Genomic DNA, 23,184 nt, shown 5'->3' with positions numbered 1-23,184 from the left:
ATGACTCATCAGCTGTCGGCAGGTTTCCCGCTGACATCTGAATGAAAACCAAAGAATAGCCAGCAAATTTTTTTAAAGGTAAATCAACATGGGGTTCCCCCCAATCCATACTATGCCCATCAGGTCTGGTGTGGATTTTAAGAGGATCCTCACGCCAAAGAAAAAAAAAATAAAAAAAAATGGTTTGGGGGTCCAAAATCCGACCTTTATCCTAGTATGCAGCTTGGTAGTCCAGGAAGGGGGGGGGGGACGAGTGAGCGTCCTTTCCTCCCTACCTCCTGAACCATACCAGGCCACATGCCCTCAACATGGGGGGTGCTTTGGAGTAGGGGGCTCCCCTCCCCCAAAGTACCTTGTCCCAATCAACATGGGGACAAGATGCTTTGGGGGACGGGGAGGGGAGCCCTTCTACCCCAAAGCACCCTTCACGTTGAGGACATGTGGCCTGGTATGGTTGGGGGTGGGGGACTCGGCGATCGCTCGCCCCTCCCTTTTCTAGCCTGCCAGGATGCATGCTTTGATAAATCTCTGGTATTCATTTTCTTGGAACCCACAATAATGTGTTTCCCTACTGCGCATGCACCACAGGTGCTGTGCAATGCCACTGGTCCCCGCTGTCTTCTGGGACCTGTGTGTCCTTAACTAATGACTCATCAGCTGTCGGCAGGTTTCCCGCTGACATCTGAATGAAAACCAAAGAATTGCCAGCAAAAAAATTTAAAGGTATATCAACATGAGGTTCCCCCCAATCTATACTATGCCCATCAGGTCTGGTATGGATTTTTTTTTTTTTATACTGAAAAGATCTGGTATGGATTTTAAGGGGAACCTAACGCCAAAGAAAATAAAAATAAAATAAAAAAATAAAATAAAAAAATAAAATGGTTTGGGGTCCAGAATCCGACCTTTATCCTAGTATGCAGCCTGGTAGTCCAGGAGGAGGGGGACGAGTGAGCGTCCTTTCCCCCCTACCTCCTGAACCATACCAGGCCACATGCCCTCAACATGGGGGGTGCTTTAGAGTAGGGGGCTCCCCTCCCCCAAAGTACCTTGTCCCAATCAACATAGGGACAAGGTGCTTTGGGGGACGGGGAGGGGAGCCCCTCTACCCCAAAGCACCCTACACGTTGAGGACATGTGGCCTGGTATGGTTGGGGGTGGGGGACTGGGTGCTTGATCGCCCCTCCCTTTTCTAGCCTGCCAGGTTGCATGCTTTGATAAATCTCTGGTATTCATTTTCTTGGAACCCACAATTATTTGTTTCCCTACTGCGCATGCGCCACTCGTGCTGTGCAATGCCACTGGTCCCCGCTGTCTTCCGGGACCTGTGTGTCCTTAACAACTAATGACTCATCAGCTGTCGGCAGGTTTCCCGCTGACATCTGAATGAAAACCAAAGAGTTGCCAGCAATAAAATTTAAAGGTAAATCAGCATGGGGTTCCCCCCAATCCATACTATGCCCATCAGGTCTGGTATGGATTTTAAGGGGAACCTCAGGCCAAAAAAAATAAAAATACCAGGCCACATGCCCTCAACATGGGGGGTGCTTTAGAGTAGGGTGCTCCCCTCCCCCAAAGTACCTTGTCCCAATCAACATGGGGACAAGGTGCTTTGGGGGGACGGGGAGGGGAGCCCCTCTACCCCAAAGCACCCTTCACGTTGAGGACATGTGGCCTGGTATGGTTGCTTTAGATAGATGTACACACACATACACAACCACATTAGGAGAGAGTAGATCGCACACACAGATTATAGGATGAGGCCGTACTACAAACACACACCCAACATTAGAGAAAGGATGACTAGCATCCAGTAGGGTAGCTTAGTGTAGGTCCTGCCCTAGAAGAGTCTACCTTGCCGTGGTGGGCAGGCTTGGAATCTCTTGGTCAAAAGTGTGTCAGCGAATGGGAGAGAGGATCACTAGATCTTCACTTATGACCAATTGATTTTACCAAAGGACTCTTGGTTTATTCAGAGTATTAATGCCGTATATTGTGCACTTTTTTGCCCTGAAAATCAGGGCAAAATCGTGGGTGCGCGATATACGCCGATACCCACGCCGAGTTTTGAATACTGCGCCGACATATACCGAGCGCAGTACACTCAGGTATAGTCGGCCAGTCTCGGCTTCTTCCGCGGTCACGTCCTGGACGTACAGGACGTGAGCGCGACAGTTGCCAAGCCTGCCCGAGTGTACTGCGCTCGGTATATGCTGGCGCAGTATTCAAAACTCGGCGCGGGAAACGAGCGGGGAGGACGCCGCAGAAGGACGCCGGACCCGCCGAAGAGGACACCGGACCCGCCGCAGAAGGACACCCAAAGCCGCAGAAGGACACCCAAAGCCGCAGAAGGACACCCAAAGCCGCAGAAGGACGCCGGACCCGCCGAAGAGGACACCCGAAGCCGCAGAAGGACGCCGGACCCGACGAGGCCGCCGCGCAAGACACCAAAACTGTAAGTACAAAAATAACTTTTTTCCCCCACGGGATTGGGGGTCACTTTAGGGGTGCGCGGTATACGCGGGAGCGCCTTATACCGCGATAAATACGGTAGTTAGAAAAGGAAAAAATTGTGTTTAGGTCCATAATTCTACTTTCATAAACACACAATAAAAATTTGGTGTATTTGAATGGTTTCCTCTTTTATTTAATCCTTTCATGACCAGGACTCATTACCACTTGGATGCCCAGGCCACATTTGCAAGGCTGGAATGGGCTCTATGGCTACTTCTTCCACTTCTGGTGTGTGTAGGGACGTGTAATAGGTGTTTATGTATTAACATTAGGGGTGCGCATCTTCACTGGTCTTCCTGTTCACGATTCGATTTTGCGATGCATCGCGACTAATACCCAAGTGCCCATGGTTTTCAACTTTTCATCGAAAAATTCATTCAAGCAGTCAGAAAATGAAGAAATATAATTTATTTTTATCTGCTATTTAAAAAAAAAATGACAGTATTTGTGAAAAGATCACTAAAGCCCTGTACACACGACCGGAAAACCTGGCGGTAAAAAGGGGGGAAAACCAAGAACCTGCTCAGTAACTTTCCCCCTGTACACACCAGAGGTTTTCCCCCAAATATATGTAGCGCCTGGTTGCTTTTCAGAACCGGTGCTAGTGTGAATTTAGGGGGGGTCAGAGAGTTAAGCGACTCTGGCCATGTTAATTGGTTCAAATTTGAAGCCTCTGTGTCAGCTTTGGCTGTGCTGTGGGTTCATGCTGCCGTTTCTGGGGTGCTGATCCAACCCCGAGCCAACAGGTGGCAGCAGTGGAGTCAGGGATTTGGATGCTTTTTCCCAGCAGCCTATCAGGAGGAGGGTTTCCTCGCTGTGCATGCTGGGGAAGGGTATTTTCGAGGCAGACGTAATTTTGCTTGGGTCTTCTTCCCATGTGGCACCCACCTTCAGGGTAGCCATACCACAGCACCTTGGCAAAATGGCCTTCCGGGGCGGGATGTGCGTGCTACGCAGTGTTCCTGGTTCCGGGACCATGTTGGCACCGAGCAACCGAGCTGCAGCTGGGGCCCAGTAATCAACTGGGTCCCCAATCTGATGAGGTCCTGAGCTGTCCGTTCCTGTGTGAGGAAGCTGTACGGTGGAGAGTCTGCCTGAGTACCACCAAGAGAGGCTGGTGTTCCAAGAGGGATCTGACTATCCACCTGGAACCAGGGGAACTGGGTGCTGTGAGGCTGGACGTTGGTCGCCTATCAGCCGGTACCTGAAACAAAACTACCTGAAGTTGATCCGGGTGTCGAATCTGTTAAGGAGGAATCGGGACCACTATTGTCTCCATTTTGTTCAACCATTGGGAGGGTCTGTGGCAGAGACTTGGCCCCAGTTCGAGTGACATTCTGGTTGCCAGGTTTGTGAGAGAGGCCTGTCCGGGTGCGCTATACCCATTCCCGGTAGAGTGGTGAAACTGTTTCCCATCTACATGCACCTGGATCTGCTGTTCTTCATTTCTCCTATCTCTTTACTCTTCACTAAGTTCTATTATTTTTACCCGGCTTGGTAATAAAAGCTACGGTTGTCCCGATACCGATACTAGTATCGGTATCGGGACCGATTCCGAGTATTTGCGGGAGTACTTGTACTCCCGCAAATACCCCCGATACCAAAATAGAATACTCCCCCTCCCCCCGCCGCCACGCCGCATCCCCGCTACCGCCGACAGCTTTGAATAGCTGTAATGATTCGCGCCGCGCATAGACACTCCCCCTTGCTCGGGTGAACTGTCCAATCCCGAGCGAGGGAGAATGTCTATACGCAGTGCGGCGCCAATCATTACAGCTATTCAAAGCTGTAATGTTCCCGGCGCGTATTACACAGTCGGCAGTAGCGGGGATGCAGGTAAGCGGGACATGGCTGGATATGGGGGGGGGAGACATGGCTACATGGGGGGGAGACATGGCTGGATGGGGGGGGAGACATGGCTGGATGGGGGGGGAGACATGGCTACATGGGGGGGGAGACATGGCTACATGGGGGGGAGACATGGCTGCATGGGGGGGGGGAGACATGGCTGCATGGGGGGGGGGAGACATGGCTGCATGGGGGGGGGAGAGACATGGCTGCATGGGGGGGGAGAGACATGGCTGCATGGGGGGGGGAGACATGGCTGCATGGGGGGGGGGGGGGGGACATGGCTGCATGGGGGGGGGAGACATGGCTGCATGGGGGGGGGGGGGAGACATGGCTGCATGGGGGGGGAGACATGGCTGCATGGGGGGGGAGACATGGCTGCATGGGGGGGGAGACATGGCTGCATGGGGGGGGGGGGGGAGACATGGCTGCATGGGGGGGGGAGACATGGCTGCATGGGGGGGGGGGAGACATGGCTGCATGGGGGGGGAGACATGGCTGCATGGGGGGGGAGACATGGCTGCATGGGGAGAGACATGGCTGGATATGGGGGGAGACATGGCTGCATTGGGGGAGACATGGCTGGATATGGGGGGAGACATGGCTGCATGGGGAGAGACATGGCTGGATATGGGGGGAGACATGGCTGCATGGGGAGAGACATGGCTGGATATGGGGGGAGACATGGCTGCATGGGGAGAGACATGGCTGGATATGGGGGGACATGGCTGCATATGGGGGGGACATGGCTGCATATGGGGGGGACATGGCTGCATATGGGGGGGACATGGCTGCATTTGTGGGGGGACATGGCTGCATTTGTGGGGGGACATGGCTGCATATGTGGGGGGACATGGCTGCATATGTGGGGGGACATGGCTGCATTTGGGGACACATTTAAAAAAAAGTATCGGTATTCGGTATCGGCGAGTACTTGAAAAAAAGTATCGGTACTTGTACTCAGTCCTAAAACAGTGGTATCGGGACAACCCTAATAAAAGCACAGAAAAGACACCTGTTGTGTGGACATTCCATTTACTGCAACTTTCATCAAATACCCTAGACGGCAGAGAAACATGAGGTAACGTGCCACCCAAAACAATCCAGCAGCTCCTTCGGGGGTAAGTGCTACATACATATAATACACCCCCAATATATACATATAATAAACCCCCTCATACCCCCCAAATATATATAAAAAAAACACCCCTCCCCCGATATATACATATATAGTACACTAGAGGTAGACGATATAGGTTTTCTCTGGCCGATGCTGATATTTAGAATTTGGGGCGGCCGATTGCCGAAAAAAATTACTCACCCACTCCACTCCTTCCGCTTACTCCTGTCACTCTAGCACACACTTGATGTCCTCAGTACAGATGGCACTGGTTGATGGCACAGCTTTGGAACTGGCAGGTGGCACTGGTTTGGAACTGACAGATGGCACAGGTTTGGAACTGACTAGTTTGGGACAGATGGCACTGATTGTCAGTAGCACTGGAAATTGGAACTGGTTGGCACTGGCAGGTGGCACTGATTGGCGGTGGCACTGGTGGGTGACACTGGCTGGCAGTGGTTGGCACTGGCGGGTGACACTGGTTGGCACTGACAGATGGCACTGGCAGGTTTCACACTAAGATGAGTGTAACTGTGTGAAACTAACAGAGAGGAGAGAGAGGGGAGCTGTCAGCTCGATGTCGGGGGTGGGCAGGACCCAGCAGCTAAATTACACCAGCCAATGATTGGGCTGCTTTAGAAAGGGGGCGGGCAACATACATGTAGCGGCCCGCCCAGATACCATCCCATTGGCTGGTGTAATATAGCTGCTGGGTCCCGCCCACCCAGGTCGGGTCCTGGCCACCCCCGACATGGAGCCGACAGCTCCTCTCTCTCTTCTCAGTTTCACACTCAGCGCGGCGATTGATTCTACCAGAGCCACTGAGTGTGGAGAAGGGGGGAGGAACGGCGGTCAGTGTAAAATAATTTTCATAATAATCGGCCGATGCCGATTTATCAAAAATGGCCAAATATCGGCCTACCTCTAATATTAATGGCCAGAATTTTATGATGACATGTCTAATGAGCTCAAAGCTCTGACCTCAACCCTACTCGGATGAATTGAAACATCCAACCCCGGGGGCAGTGAGGCTTGAAATGCAAGCCTGGTCTTATCCAGCATCAATACCTGACCCCCCAAACAGGCACAGATTCACATCGACACGCTCCAAAATCTTGTGGAAAGTCTTCCCAGAAAAGTGGAAGCTGACTGGTTCGAAAGCAAAGTCAGCGCCTCCAAATGAAGGACCGATGGGAGCTTTGCTTACCAACTGTAAGAATGTTGCACCAAAATCTTGTGCAAAGCCTTCTCAAGATTGCAGGGGGGGGGGGGGGGGATTATATTAAAGGCCATCATTTTGGAATGAGATGTCCAACGAGCGCAGAGTATTGACCTCAACCCTACTGAACACCATCAGGAGCTCTAGCGAATAGCGTTTAGTGCTTAGACCCTGCACCTTGAGTGAGCCCATGTCATTCCCCAAGGTGACCTGCTTCTATACCTATCCTGGTGGTCAGTGCGAGCCTCTCTACTGCTAAGGCTATTGGTCTCCGAGCCAGACCGTGAAATGGTCATTGGCCGGATAGATTTTAGTGGTTTGTAAGATTGCCCGTGAGTACCCTTGTGAGATTTTCTTTTGTAGCTCATTATTCCAGACTAAGAAGGGAGTAATGAAATTAGTACATACCACCTAATATTTTATGACTCCAAAAAAGGAGAGCTGAAAATAAAAAGCACTAAAAGTGCTCGTCCACCTGTCACATGCTCACTAGTTCCCATAAACTCAGATCAGGGTGTCAGTTGGCTATGTCTAGCTAGCTTAATTAGACAAAGTGGTAGTGATATCGGAATGACCAAGACCTGAACCCTGCGCTAGGTAAGTGGTGTGAAGTAGCTCTGAAATCTGGACTTCCGTGTCAGCAGAGCCTTTATTCACAATGAAGACTCTGGCCACGGTCTATGAAGATCCTGGTCATGGTCCACATCAGCAGAGCTTTAATTCAGGATGAAGGCTCTGGCCACGGTCTATGAAGACCCTTGCCACGGTCCATGTCAGCAGAGCATTTATTCACGATAAAGACTCTGGCCATGGCTCATGTCAGCAGAGCCTTTATTCACAATGAAAACTCTAGCTAAGACCCTGGTCATGGTCCACATAAGCAGAGCTTTAATTCATGATAAAGACTCTGGCCACGGTCTATGAAGACCCTTGCCATGGTCCATATCAGCAGAGCCTTTCTTCACGATAAAGACTCTGGCCATGGTCTATGAAGACCCTTGCCATGGTCCATATCAGCAGAGCCTTTCTTCACGATAAAGACTCTGGCCATGTCAATGTCAGCAGAGCATTTATTCATGATGAAGGCTCTGGCCACAGTCTATGAAGACCCTTGCAGCAGAGCCTTTCTTCACGATAAAGACTCTGGTCATGATCCATGTCAGCAGAGCATTTATTCACGATGTAAATAGCAAAAAATTCCGCGCCTAATTACCTAAATAATAAACCTAAAAAATAAAAAAGCTGCTCCTCATAGACAATGCTGGATTGTGAACGTTAAAAGTGGGGATAGAGGGCGCTCAATACTAGACACAAAACTTAATTAGTGCTAAAGTGTCAAAATCCAAAATCAGCAACCTGACCCGTGATTGGATAATAATTAAATCAGCGTATGTGAACAATATAAAAAAATATATAATTGTCTACAAAATAATTAATAAATAAAGTCCCAAGATATTGCAGACAGCGCTGCGCATTAATAAAAATGTGATTCAATGTGATCAAATATAAAGAGTCTTTAAAAGTCCCAAACGTAAAAAGAAGAAAGTTGTCCAGAACTCTTCAATTAAAGTGATCTTCTTAAAAGGGAAAAAAGGGGGGGTGCCACCACCACATTTAAATCTTCAATTCCACCCAAGGTGTAAGTATATAGATTGCTCTTACCAGAGCTTGTTGACCACTTTAGTGAAAAAGGTGGTCACACAAGCTTATGCAGGATTGTGCCTGCGCACATGAGGATAAGGGAAAACCGATAGTAGATCCAGGAGCTCCAAATAGGATATATGTATAAAAGGAAAACCAGATGAGATGCCAATAGCGTGATAACGTTTAATTAAAAATACATTAAAAACATGGAAAACAGCCAAATGGCCTCTTACTTAAAAGGGTGCCCACCCGGCACTGAGGCTGCAGACTTGCTACCGCCAATATGTGGTTCGAATTACCGGCTCAAGGGGAGGAAGCTGCCGCCGCCACACCACCATGGAAACCTCGCTGTCAGCACTCCAGAGCGGGGGGACGTCACGTGACCAGGACCGCCTCCGACGTACGTTTCGTTGTGAGAACGTCTTCAGGGGGGCGCTCTGGTAAGAGCAATCTATATACTTACACCTTGGGTGGAATTGAAGATTTAAATGTGGTGGTGGCTTTTTTTCCCTTTTAAGAAGATCACTTTAATTGAAGAGTTCTGGACAACTTTCTTCTTTTTACGTTTGGAACTTTTAAAGACTCTTTATATTTGATCACATTGAATCACATTTTTATTAATGCGCAGCGCTGTCTGCAATATCTTGGGACTTTATTTATTAATTATTTTGTAGACAATTATATATTTTTTTATATTGTTCACATACGCTGATTTAATTATTATCCAATCACGGGTCAGGTTGCTGATTTTGGATTTTGACACTTTAGCACTAATTAAGTTTTGTGTCTAGTATTGAGCGCCCTCTATCCCCACTTTTAACATTTATTCACGATGAAGACTCTGGCCATGGTCTATGAAGACCCTGGCCATGGGCCATGTCAGCAGAGCCTTCCTTCACGATGAATACTCTGGCCACGCTTTATGAAGACCCTTGCCATGGTCCATGTCAGCAGAACCTTTCTTCACGATGAAGACTCTGGCCACGGTCCATGTCAGCAGAGCCTTTATTAACGATGAAGACTCTGGCCATGGTCAATGTCAGCAGAGCCTTTATTCACGATAAAAACTCTAGCTATGGTCCATGAAGACCCTTGCCATGGTCCATGTCAGCAGAGCCTTTATTAACGATGAAGACTCTGGCCACGGACTATGAAGACCCTTGCCATGGTCCATGTCAGCAGAGCCTTTATTCACAATGAAGACTCTGTCCATGGTCTATGAAGACCCTTGCCATGGTCCATGTTAGCAGAGCCTGTCTTCACGATGAAGACTCTGGCCACGGTCTATGAAGACTCTGGCCACGGTCTATGAAGACTCTGGCCACGGTCTATGAAGACTCTGGCCACGGTCTATGAAGACTCTGGCCACGGTCTATGAAGACTCTGGCCACGGTCTATGAAGACTCTGGCCACGGTCTATGAAGACTCTGGCCACGGTCTATGAAGACTCTGGCCATGGCCCATGTCAGCAGAGGCTTTTTTTTCACGATGAAGACTCTGGCCGTGGTCCATGAAGACCCTTGCCATGGTCCATGCCAGCAGAGCACTTATTCACGATGAAGACTCTGGCCATGGTCCATGTCAGCATAGCTTTTATTAATAATGACGACTTTGGTCATGGCCATGTGACCTGGAGCTAGCACAACCCTGGACTCCATGCTATGGTAGGCAGACAAGGTTACGCTGATTGCATTACTATTACCTAAAATCCCTAACTTCTTTAAAGGGCCTCATTTCTATGTTTTGAATGAAGAAGTGAAACTTGAACCTTGCAAAGAGGTATAACGCAACGATATAGCAGTCACCACGTAGGAAGGAACCCATTCTGCGGAGTATTCACAGGCGCTACTACAACAAGTTCATAAAAGTAGTGTACAGCTAATGACACGGGTACAAGATATTTTGTTATGGTGTCATGTGACATAACTGTCAGCAGATCAGACCCCTATCTTCTCCTGCACAGCCACTTCCTCCCATCACTTCCTTATCGCTACTCCGCTTATACACTCAGGAAGAGGATACATTGCATGCCGTACCAAAATATAGATGCCAACCATAAATATTAACCCCCCCCATGCATTTTTAAAACTTTTCCTCTTGCCTGTATTCCTAGGTTCTCTTCAATCACACATTCACCCACACAGCAAATCCATTGTTGAGCCGATGTGATCTGCTGTTCGGGTGACATACATTGGGTCTTAACCACTTAAGCCCCGGACCAATATGCTGCCTAAAGACCCAAGGTGTTTTTACAGTTCGGGACTGCTTCGCTTTAACAGACAATTGCGCGGTCGTGCGACGTGGCTCCCAAACAAAATTGGCGTCCTTTTTTCCCCACAAATAGAGCTTTCTTTTGGTGGTATTTGATGACCTCTGCGGTTTTTATTTTTTGCGCTATAAACAAAAATAGAGCGACAATTTTGAAAAAAATGCAATATTTTTTACGATAATAAATATCCCCCAAAAACATACATAATTTTTTTTTTCCTCAGTTTAGGCCGATACGTATTCTTCTACCTATTTTTGGTAAAAAAAAAAAATCGCAATAATCGTTTATCGGTTGGTTTGCGCAAAATTTATAGCGTTTACAAAAAAGGGGATAGTTTTTTTGCATTTTTATTTTTTTTACTAGTAATGGCGGCGATCAGCGATTTTTTTCGTGACTGCGACATTATGGCGGACACTTCGGACAATTTTGACACATTTTTGGGACCATTGTCATTTTCACAGCAAAAAATGCATTTAAATTGCATTGTTTATTGTGAAAATGACAGTTGCAGTTTGGGAGTTAACCACAGGTGGCGCTGTAGGATTTAGTGTACACTTGTGTGTTTACAACTGTAGGGGGGGTGTGGCTGTAGGAATGACGTCATCGATCGTGTCTTCCCTATAAAGGGGATCACTCGATCGATGCAGCGCCATAGTGAAGCATGGGGAAGCCGTGTTTACATATGGTTCTCCCCGTTCTTTAGCTCCGGGGAGCGATCGCGACGGAGCGGCTAAAAACAAATAGCCGCGCCGTCGTCCCGGATCGCTCCCCGAGGGAACACGACCACCGCGTGTAGCGGGGGGGGGGTCCCGATCAGACCCCCGACCCACGTCTAGGCAGGCACGTACAGGTACGTTGATGTGCCTGTCCGTGCCATTCTGCCGACGTATATCTACATGCGGCGGTCGGGAAGTGGTTAATGCCACCATCTTGGTCCTCTTTAGCTGGCTGCCTCCTCCGGGTGCAGGTGTTTCATCAGATTCGGCGACCCGTCAGGATTGGTAACGGAAGAGACGTTCCGTCGCCGCCATGTTTCTACACCCCACACTCCTCCATAGTAAGGATACTCTGAGAAGGGGGAAAGCGGACATCTTGTTACACCCGCCTGGGTTTTGCATTTTACACTTAGTTTTAACAGGAAAGTGAGTTTATAAAGTGATATACAGTACTTAGAAGTCCGTCTGACTGGTTAGATGTTGAATTTTAAAAGCAGTGAACTTCTGTCAGATTAGAAAACCTGTGGGATGAGCAGGGGAAAGGGAGTAGCTGCTCCAGGTGGGAACCCAGACGAACATCCACCGTTGCAGACAACTCAGGGGCAGGCAATGCACTTCGCAAAGCAGGAACAAAAATTGTCTCTGGACAGCCGCACACTGAACAAATTGTAGCCTTAATTAAAAGAAGGACAGCACTACAAGTCACAACAAAGTAAAAAAAAAAAAATACTGACGGCTGACGCATTTCGCACTGAAACTAGTGCTTAGTCATAGCTAAAAAAACAGTCATAAACAGTCACACGGAGTTCTGAGCACTCGATTTCAGTATATAAACTCACTTTACTGTTAATTAAAGTGTAAAATGCAAAACTCTGGTGGGTGTAACAAGATATCCGCTTTCCCCTTCTCAGAGTATCCTTACTATGGATGAGTGCAGGGGGGGGGTGTAGCAAGATGGCTGCGCCGGAACGTCACTTACGTTACCAATTCTGACGGGTCTGCATTTCTGACGAAACACAGGCAGCCAGCTACTGGCCCATCCTCTGGGCGCTCTGTGTGCTGATCCTGCAGTCCCAGGAGGCTGTGGGACTGGCGATACATCGTAAATGGCCTAAGCCAAAATGACAGTGGGGGAACAGGCCTAGGTGAGGATGGCGTCACTTACCTCGCCCCCTCGCCCCCGTAGGGTCATGTCACATGTCCCAGGAGGCTGCAGGACCATTCCTTGAGCAAGCTCACGCCTAAGCAGTGGGGAGCCAGCTGTAGTTCCCAAGAAAGCCAGAGCCGAGTCCCATATCCAACATGGTGACAATTGGGGAACACAGCGCTGGATTCCAGACACTGGTAAGTACTTTTTAAATGTCAGTGGCTACACTATTTGGATCCTAGTCTGAACCAACATAAGCTTGTTCACCAGATACCTATCACCTGTACTGGGTCAATCAAAACCCCAGGTATCCCTTGCCAGGTAGACACCCATTTTACCCATGTGTGGCTGTGGACAAGCCATGGACAATCATCTTTAGTACACTGATACAGTATAATGTAAGGTACTTAGGAAGATAATTATATCCTTCAACTTCTCCTAAATTAGATTACAGAACAACTTTTACACTGGAAAGGCGAACCTGCAACTCACTAAGAGGTTGTGGTTGTTCACATTCAACTGGATTTGTGCTGGCATGCTGAAGACATTTTGTAGCTTTTCCAAGCCACTAATTCAGTTCTGAGGAGCTCCAGGAGGATATCCTGACATTTATATCCACTGAAGACGTTGCATAGCTTCTCCAAGAAACTTCTTCAGTTCGGAAGAACTTCAGGAGGATATCCCACCATTTATTTCCACTAAAGACGTTTCATACCTTCTCCAAACCGCTTCTTCAGGTCTGAGGAGCTTCAGGAGGATATCCTGACATTTATATCCACAGAAGACGTTTCGTAGCTTTCCAAATCACTTCCATGGTTCCGAAGAACTTCAGGCGGATATCCCGCTATTTACATCCACTGAAGACGTTGCATAGCTTCTCCAAGAAACTTCTTCAGTTCGGATGAACTTCAGGAGGATATCCCACCATTTATTTCCATTAAAGACGTTTCATACCTTCTCCAGGTCTGATGAGCTTCAGAAGCATTTCCTGACATTTATATCTACTGAAGACGTTTCATAGCTTCTTCAAATCACTTCCATGGTTCCGAAGAACTTCAGGCGGATATCCTGCTATTTACATCCACTGAAGACATTGCATAGCTTCTCCAAGCAGCTTCAGTTCTGGTGAGTATCAGGAGGATATCCCACCATTTATTTCCACTAAAGACATTTTGTAGCTTCTCCAAACCACTTCTTCAGGTCTGATGAGCTTCAGGAAAATATCCTGACATTTATATCCACTGAACACGTTTCATACCTTCTCCAAACCACTTCTTCAGGAAGATATCCTGACATTTATATCCACTGAAGACGTTTCGTAGCGTCTCCAAACCCCTTCCATAGTTCTGATGAGCTTCAGGAGGATATCCCGCCATTTATATCCACTGAAGATGTTGCATAGCTTCTCCAAGAAACTTCTTCAGTTCGGATGAACTTCAGGTGGATATCCCACCATTTATTTCCACTAAAGACCTTTCATACCTTCGCCAAACCGCTTCTTCAGGTCTGATGAGCTTCAGGATGATATCCGGACATTTATATCTACTGAAGACGTTTCATACCTTCTTCAAACCACTTCTTCAGGAGGATATCCTGACATTTATATCCACTGAAGACGTTTCATACCTTCTCCAAACCACTTCTTCAGGTCTGATGAGCTTCAGGAGGATATCCTAACATTTATATCCACTGAAGACGTTTCGTACCTTCTCCAAACCACTTCCATAGTTCCGATGAACTTCAGGAGGATATCCTACCATTTATTTCCACTGAACACGTTTCATACCTTCTCCAAACCGCTTCTTCAGGAGAATATCCCGCCATTTATTTGCACTGAAGAAGTTTCTTAGCTTCTCCAAGCCACTTCCATAGTTCTGAGGAGCTTCAGGTGGCTATCCTGACATTTATATCCACTGAAGACGTTTCATACCTTCTTCAAACCACTTCCATGGTTCTAAAGAACTTCAGGAGGATATCCCGCTATTTGCATCCACTGAAGACATTGCATAGATTCTCCAAGCAGCTTCTTCAGTTCTGGAGAGTATCAGGAAGATATCCCACCATTTATTTCCACTAAAGACAAATATTTTGTAGCTTCTCCAAACCACTTCTTCAGGTCTGATAAGCTTCAGGAGGGTATCCTGACATTTATATCCACTGAACACATTTCACACCTTCCCCTAACCTCTTATTCAGGTCTAATGAGCTTCAGAAGGATATCCTGACATTTATATCTACTGAACATGTTTCATACCTTCTCCAAACATCTTCTTCAGGTTTTATGAGCTTCAGGAGGATATCATGCCTTTTATATCCACTGAAGATGTTTCTTAGGTTCTCCAAGCCACTTCCATAGTTCTGTCGGAGCTTCAAGAGGAGATCCCGCCATTTATATCCACTGAACATGTTTCATACCTTCTCCAAACCCACTTCTTCAGGATATCCTGACATTTATATCCACTGACGTTTTGTAACTTCTCCAAACCACTTCTTCAGCTCTGATGAGCTTCAGGTGGCTATCCCGCCATTTATATCCACTGAAGACGTTTCATACCTTCTCCAAACCACTTCTTCAGGAAGATATCCTGACAATTATATCCACTGACAACATTTTGTAGCTTCTCCAAGCCACTTTGTCAGTTCTGATGATCTTCAGGAGGATATTCCGGCATTTATAGCCCACAGGGAGCACAGACACCTTCATCCAACCACCGTGGGAAGGCTGATATTATTGTCCAAGAACAGGAAGGGGGATATGGAGGTTGTGGAACTCCCCTGTTTTAGTTCCATCGTCTCATCCTTGGTGTCAGGAATTCTATGTTGGAGTTAATAATTTGATTTGCATTGCTGAAGGTGTGAACCACGTTTAAAACACCATGGTTTCAAAAGTCTCAACACGAAAATTAATAAACTTGGTATACACAGTGCAGTGTAGCAAGGTAGACAATACATTGAGGCGGCAAAAAAAAAAACTCAGTATACCAACTGCCCAACAAAGGGGGACAAATTCTACAAACCTCAGCAGTCTTTAAACTTTCCAATCGTTACTGTCCTTCAGACTTTTGGAGGGGCTGGACTATGGCCAGAGGCAGCAGAAAATGTCCTGGTGTTCAGTGGGAATAAATAACGCCCTATCTTTGGTGCCAGTGGGAAGCAATTGCTCCCCCGTCGTCGGCGCCAGTGGGAAGCAATTGCTCCCCCGTCGTCGGCGCCAGTGGGAAGCAATTGCTCCCCTGTCGTCGGCGCCAGTGGGAAGCAATTGCTCCCCCGTCGTCGGCGCCAGTGGGAAGCAATTGCTCCCCCGTCGTCGGCGCCAGTGGGAAGCAATTGCTCCCCCGTCGTCGGCGCCAGTGGGAAGCAATTGCTCCCCCCGTCGTTGGCGCCAGTGGGAAGCAATTGTGCCCCATTGTTGGTGTCAGTGGATGGAATATGACCCCTGGGCCACAGTTTGGAGACCTATGTCCTACAGCTTGAGAATGATGAACATTCTTTTGAGGACAACTAGTTAAGAGGAGGTCATCTATGTCAAAGTGGAACAACCATCGCTAAACAAGGGTGGGGGGTTTCAACGCCATCCGTTTTTTTTTACATATCATATTACGCCAGTTTAACCTCAATTCACAACTTTAGCCACGTAAAATTAGAACCTGGCCAGACTTCCTAAACCCCAAGGAGGAGATTATGGAACTAGAACATGGTGGTCCAACAACTTTCACACCTCCCATCCTGTTCCTGGACCATAACATCTGCCTTTCCATGTGGATTGGTGGCTGGGCTACCCGTGTGGATAGAAGTGATGGAGGAGGGGGTTTGTAGAAGCAACAAAATGTCGTCATTACAGAACAAGTCCAGTTGAATGTGACCAACTACTACTAGATTCACCATGACCTGGATAAACGAGAACCTTCACAGAAGAGAAATACCTCTGAGCTGAGGAGTTCAAACTCTTGTTCAGGCAGGAAGGCGTGCCAGCCGTCTTCAGTGACCTCGAACATGGGCCGGTAGAAGAAGGGGTACATCAGGGAGATGGTGTCCAGAGTGGATAAGGCCTAGAGAGAGCACAAAGCACATATGACGGTCTCAATCGGAAACAACCTCCCACCACTTTGTATATAGGCCCCATACAAGATTATTGGGGGGGGGGGGGGGGGGGGGTCAATAACAGGTCTTCACCTCTATGGAACTAGCAATGTTGATACTTTCGTCCATCCCTGTGATCTCCAGCTGGATTATACGCAAGTCCTTACATTTTACGGTGATGGTCCCAGAGGAGCCGACAAACCTGGAAAATAACAAATATTCAACTTTGACCTCAACAACAGAGTCACGTTTATTAGACGCCATCAGCCCCGTCCCCCGGAGCTTGTAATCCCTTCAAATAAGAGGATGATCATGCCAATAACCCAAGGAGGTCCTACGGTGGGTCCAATAGACTCATTTGATGACCTCCTCCTCCCCCATAGACTCGTATGATGACCCCCCCCCCCATAGATTCGTATGATGACCTCCTCCCCCCCCATAGACACGTATGATGACCTCCTCCTACCCCATAGACTTGTATGATGACCTCCCCCCCCCCCCCCCATAGACTCATATGATGACTTCCTCCTCCCCATAGACTCGTATGATGACCTCCTCCCCCCCATAGACTCATATGATGACCTCCTCCCCCCCATAGACTCATATGATGACCTACTCCCCCCCATAGACCCGTATGGTGACCTCCTCCCCCCCATAGACTCGTATGATGACCTCCTCCCCCCCATAGACTTGTATGATGACCTCCTCCCCCCCATAGACTCGTATGGTGACCTCCTCCCCCCCATAGTCCCGTATGATGACCTCCTCCCCCCCATAGACTCGTATGATGACCTCCTCCCCCCATAGACTCGTATGGTGACCTCCTCCCCCCCATAGACTTGTATGATGACCTCCTCCTTCCCCATAGACTCGTATGATGACCTCCTCCCCCCCATATACTCGTATGATGACCTCCTCCCCCCCATAGTCCCGTATGATGACCTCCTCCCCCCCATAGACTTGTATAATGACCTCCTCCCCCCCATAGACTCGCATGATGACCTCCCCCCCCCCCCCCCCCCAGACTTGTATAATGACCCCCCCATATAGACCCATATGATGACCTCCCCCCCCCCCCATAGACCCATATGATGACCTCCTCCCCTCCCCCCAATAGACTTGTATAATGACCTCCCCCCCCATAGACTCGTATGATGACCTCCCCGCCCCCATAGACTCGTATGGTGACCACCTCCTCCTCCTCCCCCAATAGACACAGATGTTGAACCCTCCTCCCAGAGAAAGATGATGACTCCTCTCCCAATAGACCCAGATGATGCCCCTCCCCCCATAGACCCATATGTTAACCCCTCCCCCTAATAGACTCAGATGATGCCCCCTCCCCCCATAGACCCAGATGTTTGACCCCTCCCCCCATAGACCCAGATGATGCCCCCTACCCCCAGAGACGATGACTCTTCCCCCAATAGACCCAGATGTTGACCCCCTCCCCCAATAGACCCAGACGTTGGACCCCTCCCCCCAATAGGCCCAGACGTTGACCCCTCCCTCCAGATGATGACCCCTCCCCCCAACAGATCCAGGTGTTTACCCCTCCCCCAATAGACCCAGATGTTGACCCCTCCCCCCAATAGACCCAGATGTTGACCCCTCCCTCCAGATGATGACCCCTCCCCCCAATAGACCCAGACGTTGACCCCTCCCTCCAGATGATGACCCCTCCCCCAACAGATCCAGGTGTTTACCCCTCCCCCCCCATAGACCCTGATGTTGACCCCCTCCCCCCAATAGACCCAGATGTTGACCCCCTCCCCCCAATAGACCCAGGTGTTTACCACTCCCCCCATAGACAGAAATGATGACTCCTCCCCCAATAGCCCTCCCCTCCCCCTCATAGACCCAGATGTTGACCCCTCCCCCCAATAGATCCAGATGTTGACCCCCCTCCCCCCATAGACCCAGATGTTGGCCCCCACCCCCTTAGATCCAGGTGTTTACCCCTCCCCCATAGACAGAAATGACGACTCCTCCCCCATAGACAGAAATGACGACTCCTCCCCCAATAGACCTCCCCACCCCCTTAGACCCAGGTGTTTACCCCTCCCCCCCATAGACAGAAATGATGACTCCTCCCCCCATAGACCCAGATGTTGACCCCTCCCCCATAGACAGAAATGATGACTCCTCCCCCCATAGACCCAGGTGTTTACCCCTCCCCCATAGACAGAAATGATGACTCCTCCCCCCATAGACCCAGGTGTTTACCCCTCCCCCTATATACAGAGCCGTTGCCCCCTCACCTCTTCTCTATGGAGTCTATATTGGAGTGGAGCAGCCACAGCTCCTCACTATTATCCTGTCTGGAGCTCAGGATCAGATGGTGACCCGTCAGGCACAGGGTCCCGCCCACTGGCGGGTGGAAGGGTCGGTGCAGGACCACCTTGTCCACCCGGGGGGTCTTGATCAGCTCTGCGAACTCCATAGCGGACACCGGAGGAGCCCCGTCACCGTCCTCTCATCACCGGGACCGGAGAACAGCCCGAACCCAGGAACCCGCACTGCGCATGCGTCGCCTCTCCCACCAAGGCGCGCTCCCGACACTCCGTGACAGCTGATCAGCGTCACTGGAACGTGCCCGCTCCCGTGTCTGACGGTTGGAAAATGCAGCGCATGCGCACTCGAGCTCTACGATGCGCATGCGTAAAATGCTATATTTTTCCAAATTCCCGAGCTTAATTTCTTTTCAAATATTTTCTGTTTGGCGTCAGCTGAGACCTTTTTATGATTATTGGGCCGCCGATCGGGTTATTGATCTGTTTTTATAATGATCTCACTTTCTATAAGCGGTAGATGGAGCGCGTTATTCACAGACTGTGCCGCCAGATGGCGCTGCTGTCCATCCTGCGCTGCCTGGTGACGTCATGGCCTGCAGCTCCCAGGCAGGCAGAATGTGAATGGAGGGCTGCAGGGGAGAACAGGCTGTATGTGATACTGGGGGGACAGTCATGGCAGGCTGGGTGGGGGCAGAATATAGATATCACATTATTTGGTTATGTTTAATTGCAATGACCAATAGCAGCCAATCAGATGTCATCGTGTAGGAAAAAAACAGTGCAGCGCTGGACAAAAACAAACTATGGCCCAGATTCTCATACAATTACGTTGCTCCTGGGCAGCGTAACGTATGTGATTTACGTTACACCGCCCCAGGTTTACAGGTTTACAGCCTGATTCTCAGAACACTTACCTGTAAACTTGCGGCGGTGTATCGTTAAATCGCTCGGCGCAAGCCCGCCCAATTTACCGGACGTGCATTGCGCTAAATGACGTCGCCCCGATGTCATTTGCTTAGACGTTTAAGTAAACGGTGTCCAGCGCCATTCACGGACGTCTTACGCAAACAACGTCATTTTTTTTAAATTCGACGCGGGAACGACGGCCATACTTAACCACTAGAGCACCGGGCCATCGTCAAATGACGGCTCCACGGTGACTCTGAAAATTCAACAGGACGTCAATTGACGTCCTGTATTCTTGCGGCCACTGGGGGGCGCGCACGCGCCCGGCGCGTCCCCGAGATGCCGATGCGCGTGCCTGGCAGTCGCGATGTCCGCCAGGCACTCGGAATCGGCGGCTACAGGGACAAGACGTGGAGCTCTGTGTGTAAACACAGAGCTCCACGTCCTGTCAGGGGAGAGAGGAGACCGATCTGTGTCTCTTGTACATAGGGACACAGATCGGTCACCTTCCCCAGTCACCCCCCTTTCCCCACAGTTAGAACACAATTTAGGTATACATATTAACCCCTCCCTCACCCCCTAGTGTTAACCCCTTGAATGCCAGTCACATTTATACAGTAATTAGTGCATATTTATCCCATTAATCGCTGTATAAATGTGAATGGCGCCAAAAACGTGTCAAAAGTGTCCGATGTGTTCGCCGCAATGTCACGGTGACAGTAAAAAAATCGCAAATCGCCGCCAATACTAGTAAAAAAATTAATAAAATAAAAATGCCATAAATCTATCAGCTATTTTGTAAACGCTATAACTTTTGCGCAAACCAATCAATATATGATCATTGCGATTTTTTTTACCAAAAATATGTAGAAGAATACATATCGGCCTAAACTGAGGAAAAAAAAACTTTTTTTTTAAAAAAAAATTGTGATATTTATTAAATAAAAAAGTAAAAAATAGTGTTTTTTTTTTAAAATTGTCACTCTTCTTTTGTTTATAGCGCAAAAAATAAAAACCGCAGAGGTGATCAAATACCACCAAAAGAAAGCTCTATTTGTGGGAACAAAATGATAAAAAAATCGTTTGGGTACAGTGTAGCACGACCGCGCAATTGTCATTCAAAGTGCGACAGTGCTGAAAGCTGAAAATTGGCTTGGGCAGGAAGGGGCGTAAGTGCCCGGTATGGAAGTGGTTAACATTGGTTGCCCCTCCTAATAGCAGGGGCAACCTTACGCGTCGTGTACGCTACGGAAACTACGTAAATTCTCAGCGTCAACCGCGCGTATGTTCGGGAATCTCGCGTAATTACCTCATTTGCATAGACGACAGGGAAAACGACGATGCGACACCTAGTGGCGGGAAAAAAAATTGCTTTTAAGATCTGACAGCGTAACAGCCTTACTCCTGTCAGATCTAATGGGTATCTATGCGTAACTGATTCTAAGAATCAGTCGCATAGATACCCGGGCCAGATGAGGAGTTACGACGGCGCAAATGATTCCCGCCCCCTACGGGATCATTTAAATTGCGCGCGCTTACGCCGGGCATTTTGCCGGCGCGCCCACGCAATTTACGGAGCTACTGCTCCGTGAATCAAGGGCAGCGCAGTAAATTTGCGGGGGCGCAGGGCAAAAACGTTGCCCTGCGCCTCCGTAAAAAAAACGCAATTCTACTTGAATCCAGCCCAACATGTTTATCAAATCCGGCCAAGATGTTGGTAATATGTTCCCCCCATCTGACCTGTAATTTGCGAGTGGTGCGTCCAACATATTCTAAACCACAAGGGCACCTTAGGAGGTACACAGCACATTTGGTGCTACAGGTAATGAAGGTTTTGATGGGATACGTTTTGCCTGTCCCTGTAGAAGTGAAATCCGTGTAGCGTCTATTTTGAAGAGCATTCAGTTTACAGGCCCTACATTTTTTACAGGGATAAAAGCCTTTGAAGTCTCCAAAGAACACCGGTTGGCGCAGGACGTCTAGCACATTAGGGGCTAGCGAATGTCTGAGATTCGGAGCCCCCTCTGAAGAGGACTGTAGGGTTAGTTGTCAGAAGTGGGCCCAGAATCCTGTCATTTTTACTTCCTATATCCAAGTATTAGTGTTCAGCTGCAGGACGTCCCTCCTAGGACCCACCCTTAATTGTTTTATTAGTTTTCTTCCACCTAGCGCAGATTCCCCCACCCCACATTTCCCCCCTATACCAATCAGATGTCATCATTTTCCACATGTGGCAATTGAAACCTCACATCTGTGCATTGGGAACATCATGTGAAAAAATCACAGCACAGGAAAAAGCATATTCTTCTCCCTACAGGCAGGCCATGGCAGTGGCACCATTCTTTTCTAATGGCACCCCAACGCACCTGGGTAATGTACCAAAACGCATGGTAAAGAGAGCTTAATAGACTCTGGTGGGACATTAAAAACTCCCATAGATCCAGGAAATGACCCCTCCCCCTATTTAGACCTCCCCATCCCACATAGACCCAAGAGATGACCCATCGTTCCCATAAACTCAGAAGATGACCCTTCCCCCCACATAGACTTTCGCTCCCCCATAGACACAGATAATGACCTCTCTTCCCCATTGACCCCTTCCAAGAGATGACTGCTCCTCTCACATAGACCCATATGAGATTACCCTCCCCCATGGACCCAGGAGTTGACCCCCCCCCCCCATAGACCCAGATGATGACCCCTCCCCATGCCCTATGAATCCAGGGGATGACCCTCTCTCCCATAGACCAAGGCGATGACTTCTCCTCCCAATAGACACCTCCTACAAACCCAGATGATGACCCCCCTCCCCCATAGACCAAGGAGATGACCCTAACCACCCACTTAGACCTCCCCATAGAACCAGCTGATGACTTATGTCCACCCGCCCATAGACCCAAAAGATTCCCCCTCCCCCCATGGACCCAGGAGTTGACCCCCCCCATAGACCCAGATGATGACCCCTCCCTCCACCGACCTCCCCATGCCCTATGAACCCAGGAGATGACCCTCTCTCCCATAGATCAAGGAGATGACCTCTCCTCCCAATAGACACCTCCTACAAACCGAGATGATGACCCCCTCCCCCATAGACCAAGGAGATGACCCTAACCACCCACTTAGACCTCCCCATAGAACCAGATGATGACTTATGTCCACCCGCCCATAGACCCAAAAGATTCCCCCTCCCCCCATGGACCCAGGAGTTGACCCCCCCATAGACCCAGATGATGACCCCTCCCTCCACCGACCTCCCCATGCCCTATGAACCCAGGAGATGACCCTCTCTCCCATAGATCAAGGAGATGACCTCTCCTCCCAATAGACACCTCCTACAAACCGAGATGATGACCCCCTCCTCCATAGACCAAGGAGATGACCCTAACCACCGACTTAGACCTCCCCATAGAACCAGATGATGACTTCT

General features: G+C 49.0%; 1 protein-coding gene across 1 annotated transcript in view; it reads right to left on the bottom strand.

Annotated features, from left to right (window-relative positions):
- Positions 1-19,129, bottom strand: part of MTMR9 (myotubularin related protein 9) — a 48,151-nt gene extending 29,022 nt beyond the window's left edge. Inside the window, exons 1-4 of the mRNA XM_040347617.1 lie at positions 18,819-19,129; positions 16,651-16,759; positions 16,360-16,526; positions 12,496-12,571 (exon numbers count right to left, since the gene is read on the bottom strand). Of these exons, the coding sequence (XP_040203551.1) occupies positions 12,496-12,571; positions 16,360-16,526; positions 16,651-16,759; positions 18,819-19,000 (534 nt within the window). The 5' untranslated portion in view covers positions 19,001-19,129. The remainder of the gene's footprint in view (positions 1-12,495; positions 12,572-16,359; positions 16,527-16,650; positions 16,760-18,818) is intronic.
- Positions 19,130-23,184: the final 4,055 nt, after the last annotated feature.

This window comes from Rana temporaria, chromosome 4, assembly GCF_905171775.1.
Source record: "Rana temporaria chromosome 4, aRanTem1.1, whole genome shotgun sequence".
In the NCBI taxonomy this organism is placed as follows: Eukaryota; Metazoa; Chordata; class Amphibia; order Anura; family Ranidae; genus Rana; species Rana temporaria.
The sequence above is the reverse complement of the archived record's forward strand: the minus strand, read 5'-3'. Positions and strand labels throughout refer to the sequence as shown.